General features: G+C 36.7%; 1 protein-coding gene across 4 annotated transcripts in view; it reads left to right on the top strand.

Annotated features, from left to right (window-relative positions):
* LOC135112606 (uncharacterized) overlaps positions 1-16,203 on the top strand; it is a 152,715-nt gene that overhangs the window by 40,160 nt on the left and 96,352 nt on the right. For 3 of the 4 annotated variants that reach the window (XM_064027140.1, XM_064027121.1, XM_064027130.1), the window contains exon 4: positions 10,907-11,173. In XM_064027140.1, the coding sequence (XP_063883210.1) occupies positions 10,907-11,173 (267 nt within the window). Of the gene's footprint in view, positions 1-9,202; positions 9,313-10,906; positions 11,174-16,203 lie in introns of those variants that run through there. The other variant, XM_064027149.1, reaches the window with a different exon arrangement.

Genomic DNA, 16,203 nt, shown 5'->3' on the forward strand with positions numbered 1-16,203 from the left:
CTCCAACTGCATGGAGTTACTCCACCAGGCCAGTGTGTCACACATTGTCAAAGGTGCTGGCAATATCTAGTACCAGGACAGCCATGGGCCTCCCCTGGTTCAGGGTGTCACTCCATTCATTTGATAGCAGAAGGGTGAGGTCTGTTGCCAAGCAGGCCTTCCTGAGCCCGAACTGCCTGGCGCTGAGAAGATGCTGGCTGTTGAGGTGGGACAGGAGGCGTTTCACTAGGATGCCTTCCAGTACCTTCCCCACCACTGAGACCAGGGAGATGGGGCAGTAGTTTGCTCCCCCCCCCCCTCTCTCTTTCTCTCTCTCTCTCTCTCTCTCTCTCTCTCTCTCTCTCTCTCTCTCTCTCTCTCTCTCTCTCTCTCTCTCTCTCTCTCTCTCTCTCTCTCTCTCTCTCTCTCTCTCTCTCTCTCTCTCTCTCTCTCTCTCTCTCTCTCTCTCTCTCTCTCTCTCTCTCTAAATATGTGGTGTAGTGAACAGTAAAGTGTTAAATCTGAAACAAAGATACTTCTGCGGAAGACTAAAGAAATTGATTCTTCAAAATGTAAAAGAGGAATACAACATGAATTCATCTACTTTCCATTGTTTTATAAAAATAACTGCTATAATTCATTTGGCAATCATATTTGATTGTCAAGGAAGTAAAAAGATGCAAAAACAAAATGAACATGCGAAGTTGGGAATCTGATAATATGAAAATCAGTTTGGGGTGAGTAAAGTGGTGGAGGCCAGGTGGGAGACATCTGGTTTGGTCACCCCAACAGACTTAGTTCCTACCATTTTCTCTTAAGCCTCAGAGAGAGAAGGGACAGCTCAGCTGGGGAGTGGCAACATTTTTTTTTTTTTTTTTTTTGTAGGAAGGACACCAGCAAAGGGCAACTAAAAATAATTTATATATATATATATATATATATATATATATATATATATATATATATATATATATATATATATATATATATATATATATATATATATATATATATATATTCAAAAATTGAAGGATAAGAATCTTGAAATCTCCCTCTTGAAGGAATTCAAGTAATAGGTAGGTGGAAATACAGAAGCAGGCAGCGAGTTCCAGAGTTTACCAGAGAAAGGGATGAATGATTGAGAATACTGGTTAACTTGTGCATTAGAGAGGTGGACAGAATAGGGGTGAGAGAAAGAAGAAAGTTGTGCAATGAGGCTGTGGGGGAGAGGTGAGGCATGCAGTTAGCAAAATCAGAAGAGCATTTAGCTTGAAAATAGCAGTAGAGGATAGTTAGAGATGCAGCATTGTGGCAATGAGAAAGAGGCTGAAGACAGTCAGTTACAGGAGAGGAGTTGATGAGATGGAAAGCTTTTGATTCCACCCAGTCTAAAATTAGAGCAGTATGAGTGAAATCTCTCTAGACATGTGAAGCATACTCCATACATGGACAGATAAGACCCTTGTACAGAGTTAGCAACTGGGCGTGAGAAAAACTGATGGAGATGTCTCACAACACCCAACTTCATTGAAGCTGTTTTAGCTAGAGATGAGATGTGAAGTTCTTGGTTTAGATTATAAGAAAAGGACAGACTGAGGATGTTCAGTGTAGAAGAGGAGAATAGTTGAGTGTCAGTGAAGAAGAGGGGATAGTTGTCCGGAAGGTTGTGTTGAGATGATAGATGGAGGAATTGAGTTTTTGAGGCATTGAACAATACCAAGTTTGCTCTGCTCCAATCAGAAATTTTAGAGAGATCAGAAGTCAGGCATTCTGTGGCTTACTTGTGTGAACTGTTTACTTCCTGAAGGGTCAGATGTCTATGAAAAGATGTGGAAAAGTGCAGGGTGGTATCATCAGCATAGAAGTGGATAGGACAAGAAGTTTGGTCTAGAAGATCATTGATGAATAATAGGAAGAGAGTGGGTGACAGGATAGAAGCCTTAGGAGGGTAGTTTGAAAATTAAAGCTTTGTGCTAGACTCCATCAAAAAGCTTTTGATATGTCTAAGGCAACAACAAAAGTTTCACCAAAATCTCTTAAAAGAGGATGACCAAGACTCAGTAAGGAAAGCCAGAAGATCACCAGTAGGGCAGCCTTGACAAAATCTATACTGGCGATCAGATAGAAGGTTTTTAAGTGAGAGATGTTTAAGAATCTTTCTGTTGAGGATAGGTTCAAAAACTTTAGATAGGCAGGAAATTAAAGCAATAGGACTAGTTTGAGGAATTAAAACAGCCACCCTTTTAGGAACAGGCTGAATGCAGGCTAACTTCCAGCAAGAAGAAAAAGTAGATGTTGACAGGCAGAGTTTAAAGAGTTTGACTAGGCAAGGTGCAAACACAGAGGCACAGTTTCAGAGAACAATAAAAGGGACCCCTTCAGGTCCATAAGCCTTCTGAGGGTTTAGGACAGCAAGGGCATGAAAAACATCATTGGGAAGAATTTTAACAGGTAACATGAAGTAGTCAGAGGGTGGAGGAGAGGGAGGAACAAGCCCTGAATCATCCAAGATAGAGTTTTAGCAAAGGTTTGAGCAAAGAGTTCAGCTTTAGAGATAGATGTGATAGCAGTGGTGGCAACTGGTTGAAATAAAGGAGGGAAAGAAGTAAAGTTATTGGAGATATTTTTGGCTAGATGCCAGAAGTCACAAAGGGAGTTATATCTTGAAAGATTTTGACACTATTTATTAATTAAGTATTTTTTGGCTAGTTGGAGAACAGATTTGGCATGGTTCCGGGCATAAATATAAGGCTTTTTTGGAGATCTCCATTCTTGGAGACCTCAGTGTTCACCACCAGCTTTGTGTTCCCTCTCATTCCACTTACCATTGTGGTGAACTAGCATCTAACTTTGCTATCCTCCACGACCTAGAGTGGAATACAAGTAGGGTGCAACACCCTACTTGTATTCCTGACCGTCCTGTAGATACAAATAACATTCTTGACCTTTTCCTAACCTCTAATCCTTCTGCTTAAGCTGTTACCCTATCTTCACCATTGGGCTCCTCCAATCACAGTTATATCTATATCTTGCCTTATCGCTCCAATCCCTCCTCAGGATCCCCAGAAGAACAGTATGGTGCGGATGTGCACTGAGGAAGGGCTGTGGTGTGACTAACACACACACTGTGCTCATGTGTGTGCTGGCTGCTGCATAACTTGTTCAAGAACTGAATTATGATATGGCAACCGAAGAAATTATTAGTTCAAAATTTTCCTCATAAACCAAATTGTTAGAAAATGGAGCCGTTTGGTAACTGAGGCTCCACTGTACATGAATGGATGAGCTCCCTGTACAGAATTAGTAGATGAGGGGATGAGAAAACTAACAGAGACAATGCAGAATGCCTAACTTCACAAGAGTTGAGATGTAAAGTTTCCATTTCAGATTTATTAGTTAAGAGCGGACCACAGATGTTCAGTATAGAAAACAGGAACAGTTGAATGTCATTGAAGAAGAGGGGATAGTTACCTGTAAGGTTGTGTGGAGCTGATAGATGAGAGGAATTCATTTTTTGAGACAGTGAACAACACTAAGTTTGCCATGCCCCATTCAGGAATTTTAGAAAGATGTGGAAAAGTACAAATTTGTATCATCTGTGTAGGAGTGGATAGGACAAGAAGTTTGGCTTGGAAAATTATTGATGAGTAATTGGAAGAGAGTGGATGACAGGACAGAACCCTGAGGAACACTGCTGTTAATAAACTTAGCGGGAGAACAGTGACTGTCTACCACAGTAAAAATAGAACAGTAAGAAAGGAAACTTCAAGATGAGATTACATAGAGAAGGATTGATGCCATTGGAGAGTAGTTTGGAAATTAAAGCTTTGTGTCAGACTCTATTAAATGTTTTTGTTATATTTAAAGCAGCAACAAAAGTATTGCCAAAATTTCTAAAAGAGTGTGACCAAGACTCACCAAGGAAAGCCAGAAGATCACTAGTAGAGTGGCCACGACAGAGCCCATACCAGTATTCAGATTTAAGATTGTGAAGTGACATGTTTAAGAATCTTTCTGTTGAAGATAGGTTAAAATACTTCAGGAATTAAAGTGGAAGGATAGGACAGCAGTTTGAGTGATTGGAGCAGCCACCCTTTTTTAGGAACAGGATGAATATAGGCAAACTTTTTGAAAGATCTTAACTTTTTCACACTCTGGTAAGTTTCATAAGTTTTCTTTCCAATACTTTTTTTGTTGGCAGGCATTTGTGTCCTCTCTGCACCTTGATTTTTGTAGCGGTTTTCTTTCCTTTGAGACTCGTAAGTAGGCATGTATTATATATCATTAGATTCACATTCTTTATGATGATCACATAAAAAATGCACTAAAAAACAATTTCACTCATTTCCTTCCCCCCCAATAAAAATATAGAATAAGAATAAAAATATTCATAACCTTGTTGCTCAAAACTTCCTGTAAGCATTCTTCATGCTACACTAACTAAACCATTTTTTTGTAATAAAATAAAATTTGCATTTATCTTGGATTACGAGCAGACAGCATGATGAATTACTTAACAATCAGCCTTTTCTAGGAAGCATCAATGTTGGCAGTTCATTATTTTTATGAAACTTATGCTTATCATTGGCTCACTAAAAATTGATGCACTTAGACCAGAAACTTTATTTTATTGAATATAAATATGTTTTTTGATGTACTTGTGAGTAAGTGCAGTTTCACATGAAGAAGAGGGAGGAACAAACCCTAAATCATCCAAGGTAGAGCTTTTAGCAATAGTTTGATGAAAGAGTTCAACTTAAGAGACAAATGAGATAGCAGTGGTGCCATCAAATTGAAATAATGGAGGGAAACAAGAAGCAGAAAAGTTGTTGATGTTGGAAACACTAATAATAATAAAATGGTGATGAGTGTTTACCATCAATTCAAATTTAAGAATGAGTTAATTAGCAAGGATCTGAGGTAGAGCATTATCTGAGCCCCTAGATCCAAGTGTTTATAGGTGCACCAGTCAGTTACTCAGTTACACTCAAGAACAGACACAGACACTCAAACTCAGTCACCAACTCCTCTACCTCAGCTTACTCTCTACTGCATGCAGACATTTCAGCAAGTACAATCATCCATTGTTAACCATAGTTTCAGTTTGAAACTTGAGTAGCCGAGAGGCCTCCCTTTCCCATGAGTGAGAAACAATCTTTTTCCTACAAATTATCATTTTTTTTAATAAATTAAATAGAATACACATTGTAATTTTTAAACTCTGAATAGAACAATGTAGTAAAGAAAATACTATACTCGCATTGCTTTCTCAAGACCATCGTGATTCTAGCGGGAGGTCAAGACAACACCAGGCGCCCCAGGTGAGTTATTTTAATTTCAGTTTCTATTATTTTGGTTTGAATATCATTTTCATTGAAAACATCTTATCTCTTAGTGTTCTGATGATAGAGTTTTTACTTTGAACTGTATAAATGAGGGTGGAAATGCTCAGGTGCTCTGCAGTGAGGTGTGTCAACTCAATCCTTGTACCCCTGCACCTCCATTTATTTCCCTGTGCTGTGTTTGTTCATCATTTACATTAAAATAGGTTTTGTTTCATGGCATGGTTACAGAGTAGTTCCATCATCATAGTGTCAAGAAGCTAAGATTATGGTTTATTTTCTTAGTGCACAGGTACTGTTATACTTGACTTCTAAATTGATTAAGTGAATGATTATTATTGTTACCATGCATTTTATTAGGTTATGGATCCACTGCTAGAATTTGAGGAGTTGAAAGTGCTTAATGATGCAGAAATAGGTAGGGTCAAGCTGCCAAGAATTCTGAATGACCACTTGGATTTGTTCTTGACACTGACTGAAAAAGAAATTACTTCCTGGTAGGTACACAATATCCAAGGAAGCTGCAAAATCCTTGTTCACTGATTTATATTTACCAGAGGGAAATGATTGAAAAGGTTAAGTTAAAGTACAATAACTAATACTTACATATATAGTAAATGTACATGTGAAAATGTTAAGTAGTCCTTCATTTAGGAGGGAAATTAGGCTAGAAAATGTTTGGCAGTTTTTTTTTTTCTTTCTTTCTTTTTTTTTCTTTTTTTTTTTTAATGCCATTCACATGGCATTATATTAGATTTTGGTGTTTAGAGTGGTTTACGTTAAGTTTGATTAACTTGCATTACATTCTTTTAAATTGATTATTACAGTAGGTTTGTTAAAGTTAGGTTATGCTTGGTTAAGGAGGCTTTTTTCAAATATACAATGTGTATATATATATATATATATATATATATATATATATATATATATATATATATATATATATATATATATATATATATATATATCATACCTAACATAAAATTCCCCTTAGTGCCAATGATATCTGTGATATCTATAGACCATCATAAAAAGATTTCCCAACAATTATGCATATATATATATATATATATATATATATATATATATATATATATATATATATATATATATATATATATATATATATATATATACTGTATAGTGTACGAGTATATGGTTATGTACATAATGATAACTTGAAGAATTTATTAGTCTATTTTTCCTCTAAGTGCAGTTACTTGTACCAACACTGTTGACATGAGTGACATATTGTCATAGGTTCCATTAATTTTTCAGATTATGGATCCACTAGTAGAATTTGAAGAGTTGGAAGTGCTTGAGGATACAGAAGGAGAAAGATTACCAAGACGAATTTTGAAAGACCACTTGGATTTGTTTACAAGCCTGACTGAAGGGGAATTTACATCTCGGTTCCACATTTGGAGTCCTCAAAGTGAAGATTCCATTGTCTCGCCATACCTATGCGGACAAATTTGGACACAACCATGGTCAAAATTTGTAGTGCTGCTGTTTTGCACAATATTGAAATTACATATTGGAATGATTTGGATAACTATGATGATGGTGATGATGATAATGATGATAGTGGTGATGATTGGTAAAAATGAAGATGAACAGGATTTGGTTGATGAAAATGCACAAAATAGGAATGCTGGACAAAGAAAGAGAGCAAATATAATCTATAGTATGTTCTGAAACCTGTCCTTTAAGGGACTGCCACCACATCTTTTTCTCATATTTCATGACCTTTAAGCTGATAAACTCTCTAAAAATGTAAATATCAGGATGTATATAGAATAGCTAAGTGTTTGTTTACATTTTCATACTCAGTCATTGCCTGGTCCAGAGAGGCCTATTTATTTTTTTATTTTATTTTATTTTATTTTATTTTATCTTTATTTTTTTATTTTTTTCTCCTGCTCTCCTTGTACTATGGAGAACATATCAATAGCACAATTGCTCAAGATATGCATACATGGTCCATGATATATGATACATGTCACCCTAAACAATATTACCATTTATACCTTCACTCCATTTATAAATTATATTTACATACGATATGTCAATGAAAAACTAATGTTTTCTTCCTTTTTTTTTTTTTTTTTTAGCCAGCTTTTATGATGGCTTAATAATAATAGAAAACATTACCTTGTGTTTTAATATCATGTGTTTTGTGTTTATGACTACATTATTGCATAGTATACACATATTTTCAAGACACTTATTCATCAATTTTTTGACCACTGCTTTGACCCTTTTGTGGGACTGGCATTTCAATGGGCATCTTTTTTTACTGGATTTTTGTTGCCCTTGGCCAGTGTCCTTCCTACATAAAAAAAAAAAATTGTATTTAGTATCACATTTGTCTTTGGACATGCTTTGCAACTAGAGTCACTTATGGGGTGGGGTGGAATTTTGTCGTTTTTTCTTTTGTTGATAGCACATTTAGGCATCTTGACAACATTATTGCATAGTATACACATATTTTCAAGACACTTATTCATCAATTTTTGACCACTGCTTTGACCCTTTTGTGGGACTGGCATTTCAGTGGGCATCTTTTTTTATTGGATTTTTGTTGCCCTTGGCCAGTGTCCTTCCTACATAAAAAAAAAAAAGAAATTGTATTTAGTATCACATTTGTCTTTGGACATGCTTTGCAACTAGAGTCACATGTGGTGGGGTGGAATTTTGTCGTTTTTTCTTTTGTTGATAGCACATTTAGGCTTCTTGTTGGCACTGTGTTAGTCAGTCCCAGCCAATGGTGGAACAGGAAGGATTTCTGTAAGTGAACCCATGATGATGTTTATGGTGCACCGTTATGTTTGAACATTGTACTTGCAGGTGTAGGTAGGATTGATGGCAGTATGTAAGTAGTCTTCAGCCACTTCATGAGGTTTGAAATAATCAGCACCTGGTAGAACTTGGTAAAACATATTCATTCAAGTTAAAACATACCAAAAAGTATCAGCAAAAAAATATTGCAAGGGAACCTAACCTAACCTGACCTAAATTAAACTGCTACAGTAACAGCATTTTTATCCAGCACTTGGAGACACATATTGTATAAAAAAAAATTACATATATATATATATATATATATATATATATATATATATATATATATATATGATGGGTATCAGATGTAGGCCTACCAGTGTCAGAGGGGGAACAATTTGAAGCAATACTGTTCAATTTAACTCCATCCCAGTTAACCTCAACCGCACCTCTACAGACCCTGGTGTTTTCAGCCCATATTCACTCTGGCCTACACATCTTCCAACTTCCTTAAGTTGTTTTCATTGATTAGTTTAGGTTAAATTAATTAAATTATGTAAAGTTAAGTTGGTTGAAAATTATAAATTCCTAGAACATTAAAGGAACTTTTAACTAAATATATCAGAAAAAAAAGAAAAAAAAAATTGTCCAAAAGACAGGTTTAAAATATCTTACAAATATTTTATATATATATTTTCACTATCTACCTACCACAAAGTTACACCACAGGCAAAGAAAAGAACTGGGCAAAATTAACTTAATTCCATTCACATTGTCATGTATTATGTTTTATTTAGGAAAAACAATGTCACTCACCAGTTTTTAAGATTCTCCCATATCTTCCGCAATTGTTGAGGAGTTCTTTTGTGACCGGTCAGATCACAAAACTTGCTGGCAATCTCCTGCCAAGCCTGTTCCTTCTTGTTGCTTGCATAGAATTTTGTACTTTTATCGTTCAGGACCTCTGTATGGTCCTTAACAAGTTCCAGCAGTACCTCTTTATCCAAAATGGATACAGGAGAGGCACGAGAAGATGTGGTAAGGTTGATACAGGAAACCATGATGATAACAGCTGATGTAAACAAACTTGGATTTCCCGCACGTTTTCAGTGGCTGATGTGCTAAGTCAAGTGGGGATAGAACATGTTAGCGCTGACGTTTGCCAACCCTGGTGATTGACAACCTTGGCGAACGTTGTGTTTTTAAAGTAAGGACTTCCTCACTCACGTGGTCACCTGGCACAGCTTCTCCAAGCAATCGCCAGGCCTGGCGAATGTTTTTAAAAGTACGGCCCTTAGGGTGATTGTCAGAAGGGCAGTCTGACCTGGGGACATTTGTGGTCCCCTCCCCAGATGGGGACTCCGAGGCTGGTGTAGGAGTTGCCATGAATTTTGAAATTTTGAGTGAAGGATGTGTGTGTTATTAGGTGCTTGTAGTTTTGTGTGGAGGAAGAGAGTTGTCTTTAGAGGGCAGGCTGTGACTGTCCCCTTGTGTTGTGAGACAGAAAGGGAAACGTTATGTGAGGTCACAGCTGGGTTTATTGATAAGTGTTCTTTATAGTGGTGTATAGAAGTTTCCTCTCACAGCCTGAGGAAGAGCCTCAGTGCTGTGTTGTACCCACTTAGAGAGAAAGAGTTAGTGACACTCTCACCAATTTCTGTACCTGCTTAGCATTCACTCACTCCCTACTGTTTGCTCTCTTTCATCATGATGGTTAAGAGAAATTCTTACCTTACCCAAAGCAGCAAGGTACTGGTAAAAGCATGCCAGATATTAGCTGAGAGCAGAGAACAACATGAGGGTGAGCTTATAGCCTCACATCATGTCAGCCAACACTCCCGTGTTGCGGTCTGGCCTTCCCACCACCTCACCTCCCACACCTCCCACTCCACATACAAGTTATGTTTCTGCCTCTGCTGCCCAGACTACTACTTCTGTTATGTCTGCTGTTGTACAATTAGACTGAGCAATTATCCACTGACCTTTTGTAAAGACCAGAGGAAGAGCTCATAGGTGCAGTCATCCACTGTTCTTTGCTCATAATATTATGGAAGATGTAAGAATATCCCACCAGTTCCAAAATGCATGAGCTGATATCACTGAAGTTGTTCTTTAATAGTATTATCCTATTTATCAACCTGACATCTTGTATTATCATGTAATAACTCTTCTGTAATTAAAATTTGGACACTAGTTATTAATTGTAGTAATGGATTCAGATGGTGCTTGTCTAAATGTTGTCTACTTTGATTGCATTTACACTGGTTGTGACATGCAAATTCAGTGATGTAGTCAGTCTTTTTATGCACAAAATACATGGATATGTGTGTAAGGATGTAAGGATCAGATTATCCTAAGATAAGTTGATATATCACTTGCTAGACTGGTAATAACAATATGTATCATTATTGTTGGGGTTATGATTATTTTTAGAGAATGAATCAGCTTATAAAATGATGGTTAGGTTAGGCAAAATATTTAATTGAGATATTAATATATCTCAATTAATAGGATCAGATTATCCTAAGATAGGTTGATATATCACTTGCTAGACTGGTAATAACAATATGTATCAATATTGTTGAGGTTATGATTATTTTTAGAGAATGAATCAGCTTATAAAATGATGGTTAGGTTAGGCAAAATATTTAATTGAGATATTAATATATATGTGACTTTACTTACCAGAAGAGATAGTTTCATCTACTAGAGGGAAATAAGTGAGACTCATTAGATATTCATTAAATTGATTATGTATCACTGGTGTCACAAAGCCAAGTCAGTGCAATTTTTTTCCTCAGAGTACCAGCCAGTGTTGATTGGTCTAAGGAAGGGCAGTGTGCTGACTCGCCACAACCTAGATACTGGAAGAGTCTATGATATGGTTAACCTCGGTCCCTCACCCACCAACACCCTTGCCATCAACTATGTGGCAGATGTACTCGTCATCAAATCTCCAAGATTGTTTCTTGCCAGCCAATCAGAACACTTCTTCAGGTTCCATGTGTTCCAGCTTCATCCCTTCAAGCACCTTGTTACCTTTGACATAGAGAGTGGAGTCTTTCCAAGTGAGTTTGGTTTTTATAGACAATTTTTTCTGTTCATTCTTTTTTCCTTGTGTGTGTGTGTGTGTGTGTGTGTGTGTGTGTGTGTGTGTGTGTATATATATATATATATATATATATATATATATATATATATATATATATATATATATATATATATATATATATATATATATATATATATATATATATATATATATATGTTACAGTCAAAACCCGGAATCAGTCAAAACTAGTTTTAACTAGGTATTTTCAATGTGTTGGTGAACAACTAGTATTACCTAGGCAAAACTAGTTATACCTTAATGTGTTTGATATAACTAGAAATATCAAAGTTTAACTAGTTAAATCTAGTTTTATCTGATCGTGTAAGTTAAAACTAGATTCAACAACGGTACTGAATGTCAAAAGTAGGTGAGGGATATGACCACTCGTTTGAGTACCATTGCTCATTTGAGTACCATTTTTGGGGAACTCAAACATAATTTGTTTGTGTTTGTAGCTCATTTTAGTACCTTTTTAGGTGGCTGAAACATTTATTGGTCTATTCACATATGTGGAAATATATTTCCCACACTAAGTGTAGTAACAAATGTTTAATCGGACATGCAATGATAAACATGCTTTTATTCCTATCAAAATTATATAGCGGTACCTTTGATAACATATAGGAAAAAAAAATCTCTGCCAAATTGTCACAATTTATTTTTAAGAAATTTATTAATATTCATTAAAAAAATAATCAATTCACTGTTCCAACTAAAAATACAACACAATAATGAAACTCATGTCATGCTGTTCAATAAAACAATAGTAATTGAAGTTACAAAGATATACATTATTTGTTTTTACATGACATACTATTGTGACACTTTGAATTACAAAGGACTTTATTTTTTTTACATTTGCAAATGTTGGTTGCACAATGTTTTGTACAATGACATCTAAAGAATCCTTGGCCTGTTCCCACACTTGAACTAGTTGCTGCACTTCTTAAAGATATTTCTTTGTCGGTAGGTATATCTTTCACATCTAGGAATAACTGTTTACACACATCAAATTCAGACCGACTATACAATTTCTTAAGAATGCCGTCTCTAGTACCTAACTTATACAATTCATCCTCACTTCTGTTTAAAACAACTGCAATGATATTCCGCAAATCTCCTTTTCCCTTGTCAACATCTGGAATTGGTACAGTGACATTTTGTCCCACACTTGCTGGAGGGTGAGACGCATCAGATACTGTCTTCATTCTTTTTGCCTGCTTTTTCAAACTAGTACTAGCTACTTGCCTATCATGTGATATTTGTGCTTCAGAATTACAGTTTAAACATATAACATTAGATCCAAAGCCATCCTTGCCGCTCTCAACGTTTATTCCACAAGATTCGTGAATATGTGAGCCACACTTCGAGCAGTAGTGACCTTCACTTATTTCCATTTCACACACACAAGACGAAAACACTTCACTTCTATTACTAGATCGTGAATTTACGTCATCTTGATTTGTCATCTGCAAAGCAACATTAGATTCCCCAACAGTGTCCTTGTTTACATGTGCAATTATCTTCTCCAAATCCTCCTCATTATTTACAACTTTAATCAATTCTCGTGGAATGCATGTTGTTGCAAGGCCAACCCTTGGTTCTACAACAAACATTGCTTTGTATGGGCTTCGATTTATACCAGAATGATGGGCTCTGTTCTTCATAAATTGTACAAAGTGTAATCCTTCGGACCACCTTGCTGTATCATTGTCTTTCATCCATCCACTTAACATATTTTCAATATCTTGATTTGCCCGTTCCACAGACCCTTGACTTTGACTATGTCTTGGTTTTCCATGCACAATTTTCAACTCTGGCCACAAAGAAGCTAAGGACGTTATAACACTATTTACAAATTCTCTTCCGTTATCACTCTGTAAAATACAGGGTGCTCCAAATGTTAAAAAAATATCAACAAGGTGATAAGCAACTTCTTCAGCACGTTTACATTGCAATGCACGTAGTATCACAAATTTAGTTAAATGATCTTGATAAACCATTATGAATTTATATTTTCCATCTGCTTGTGTCTGCATATCAATTAAGTCCACTTGACACCGACTGTTTAGCTCTGAGTGTAAGATTGGTTTGGAAACAAGTCCTCTTTTCTTTTTTATTTTTCTTACTTTGGCACACTTCACACATGGTCAAGAAGAGCTTTATCATATCGGCTGTCACATTTGCATATTTCCTGTTAATTTCACATTTCAGTCTATCTCGACCACCATGACCGATTGCTACATGAGATGTCTTAATGACTTCAAAAATCTCGGGAGCAGGAACGTAATAACGAACTTCGTCATTTTTGCTACTTGCAATCAGTTTTTGAACACCACCAATTTCAATGACATCAAACCGCTTCAGTCTTCTGTACTGTAGAGACGTTTTCTTCTTAGCAGTTTTAGCCTCCTTTACCTCCTGCAACAGTGAACCGTATTTTTCTGCAGTAAGTATGTTGTTGCACGTCCCACTTCAGTATGGTCTGTAAAAACATAGTCTCCCATTCAGTGTCAGCTGCCTGGTTAGGAGGGTGGTCAAGAGGGTGTTCAGGATGGTCAGGTGAGCTCCAAGTTGCCATCTTGTTGTATTGGTGGCTCACGAACAACTGAAAGGTGAAGTAAATCAGTGAACCAGGTAAATGAGAATGAATCCTCCCCCCCCTTTCCCCACCCTACAAACTATGACTCAGTAACATCTAACAAAGAAATAACAATTAAGGTAAACGGCAATGCAATAATCTGATATCAGAGGACAACACACGTACTAACCTGTGTCAATGCAGGAGGACAGCGGACTGAAACATACAAAAACTGACAAGCCAGCGTCCTCACTTCCGGTGTTTGTCAAGCGAGTCCCACCCTTATGGTCCCCACATGGTTCACTCCACTCCCTAATGCTACTTATACATATAAATGTTTTCCCTGGCACTACACCAGTTTCACTTTTAGTCTAACCTAGTTTTCCCAAACTTAACAATTGTTAAAACTAGTTTTGACTGAAGTGTGTAGGTAAAACTAGGTGTAAAATACATTTCGTGTTTTACCGAGCCTTTATGTTAAGAAACTACCTAGTTTTGCCTAGGTAATACTAGTTTTTACAAACAATAAATTATACTACTAGTTCTGACTAGTTGAAACTAGTTTTGGCTGATTTCGGGTTCTGACTGTAACATATATATATATACATATATATATATTTATATATATTGGTATAACCAGATACAGCCTCCTCTTATAACTGCCCTTATTTGGATCAGTTCTCACAAAGCTACCACCCTTGTAGCCCAGTATGGGGCAAATTACAAAGTGAATCCTGGCCAATTTACTAGTTGTATACAGCTATAGCCTCTAGGTTGCCACCCTGTTTCAACCCATAGGGAAAATACATTACAAACTTCTCACACATTCAGAGAAAGGACTCACAAGTACACGTATGTGAGAAGGAAAGACACAAGCACAGTAGGATACACGACAGCGCACTGTCGTTATAACATACACAGTAATGTACTGAAATTTTAATAAATATTTAATCTGAATAACAAACTGAAACTGGCATTAATGAACTTGCTGCTTGTGCAAGCAATGGAATTTTAATAAGAATTTACTCAGAATAATTAACCAAAACTGGCAAGACAAACTTGCCATTTGTGCAAGCACTGAAATTTTTATGAAAATCTAATTGGAACAACAAACTAAAACTTGCAAGACCTACTCACCAGTTGTAGGAACTGCTGCTCACCTATCCAGCACCTGTCCCTTCCTCCCTTTTTTCCTTTCCTCTCCCTTCTTTTGTTTTGTCTTAGACCTCTCTCCCTGTCACCTCCCCTCCCCGTAATCTTTCAGAGATAAGGGACAAGGGAGTGATACCACACTCTCTCTCTCTCTCCACCTCATTCATTTTGTCATTTTCACTTCATCCTTTTTCACTCTCTCACTTCACATACGTAATTCCATTTTCATTCTCAGTCAGTCTCAGTCTATTTTTAGCAATCCTTATGATTGTTCTCACTTTCACAGAGAGAGAGAGAGAGAGAGAGAGAGAGAGAGAGAGAGAGAGAGAGAGAGAGAGAGAGAGAGCTCCGACTTAGGTGGGATTTATTGTATGTCTATGTGTGACGCTGACAGTATGACAGATACTGATCAAAGCAGTGTGAAACTCAGGATGATAATGCGCAAAATATGGGATAGTAAGAATTTGGGACTAGGCGAGAAACTCAGGAGGGTACTGTATATATTTGTTATGTTATCTCAAGGGTAGTAGTGCAAATGTGGTCATTTTGATGTATTGTTTTTTAAATTGTGGAATTTTTTTATATTATGTTTTGGTTCCCTGGAACCAGTTCATTTTTCCCGTAGGTTCTTTAGTTGCCATAGCGCACATTTGCCATAATGAATGCTACATTGGAACGAATCAGGTTCATTGTTGCATACCCTACTGCACAACACAACTAGACCATAATATCTTATGACCAAACTGTCCACAACAGCGTCCACCCACTGCTCAGTAAGATATTTGGACAACCCTGCTTCATGTTTAAACAATCTCTGATTTCTCAGAAGATACACTAAGTTAGGTCCCCCTAACAATGATGAGTCTGGAGAAATGGAATTCAATCATGGAGCACATACAAAAATGTATCCTCTGGCCAGAAACACTGAAAGTAACACACACCGTGGTGGACTATCTTGGAGGATGTATGGGCAATGAGACCTCCTGAAAGATGAGTATATTACCTAGTTTTTGTGATGATTGGAAGTTTATGACTCACTACTGTCGCAAGCCTAAAGTTTTGTAAAAATTGGGAAGAAAGGAAGATTAAAAAGATGTGGTAAACTACACCTTTTGGCATTAGTAAGAAGCGTCAGCTGAAAGCTTTCTTTACAGTCATCAGCTGATCATGGAGGACAATGGGACACCAACAGGAAGAAATGTATTAGACTTTAGTGGATTTGAAGGTGAAGATGTCCAGTTACAGGAAAAATT

This window comes from Scylla paramamosain, chromosome 2 (genome assembly GCF_035594125.1).
Source record: "Scylla paramamosain isolate STU-SP2022 chromosome 2, ASM3559412v1, whole genome shotgun sequence".
NCBI lineage: Eukaryota > Metazoa > Arthropoda > Malacostraca > Decapoda > Portunidae > Scylla > Scylla paramamosain.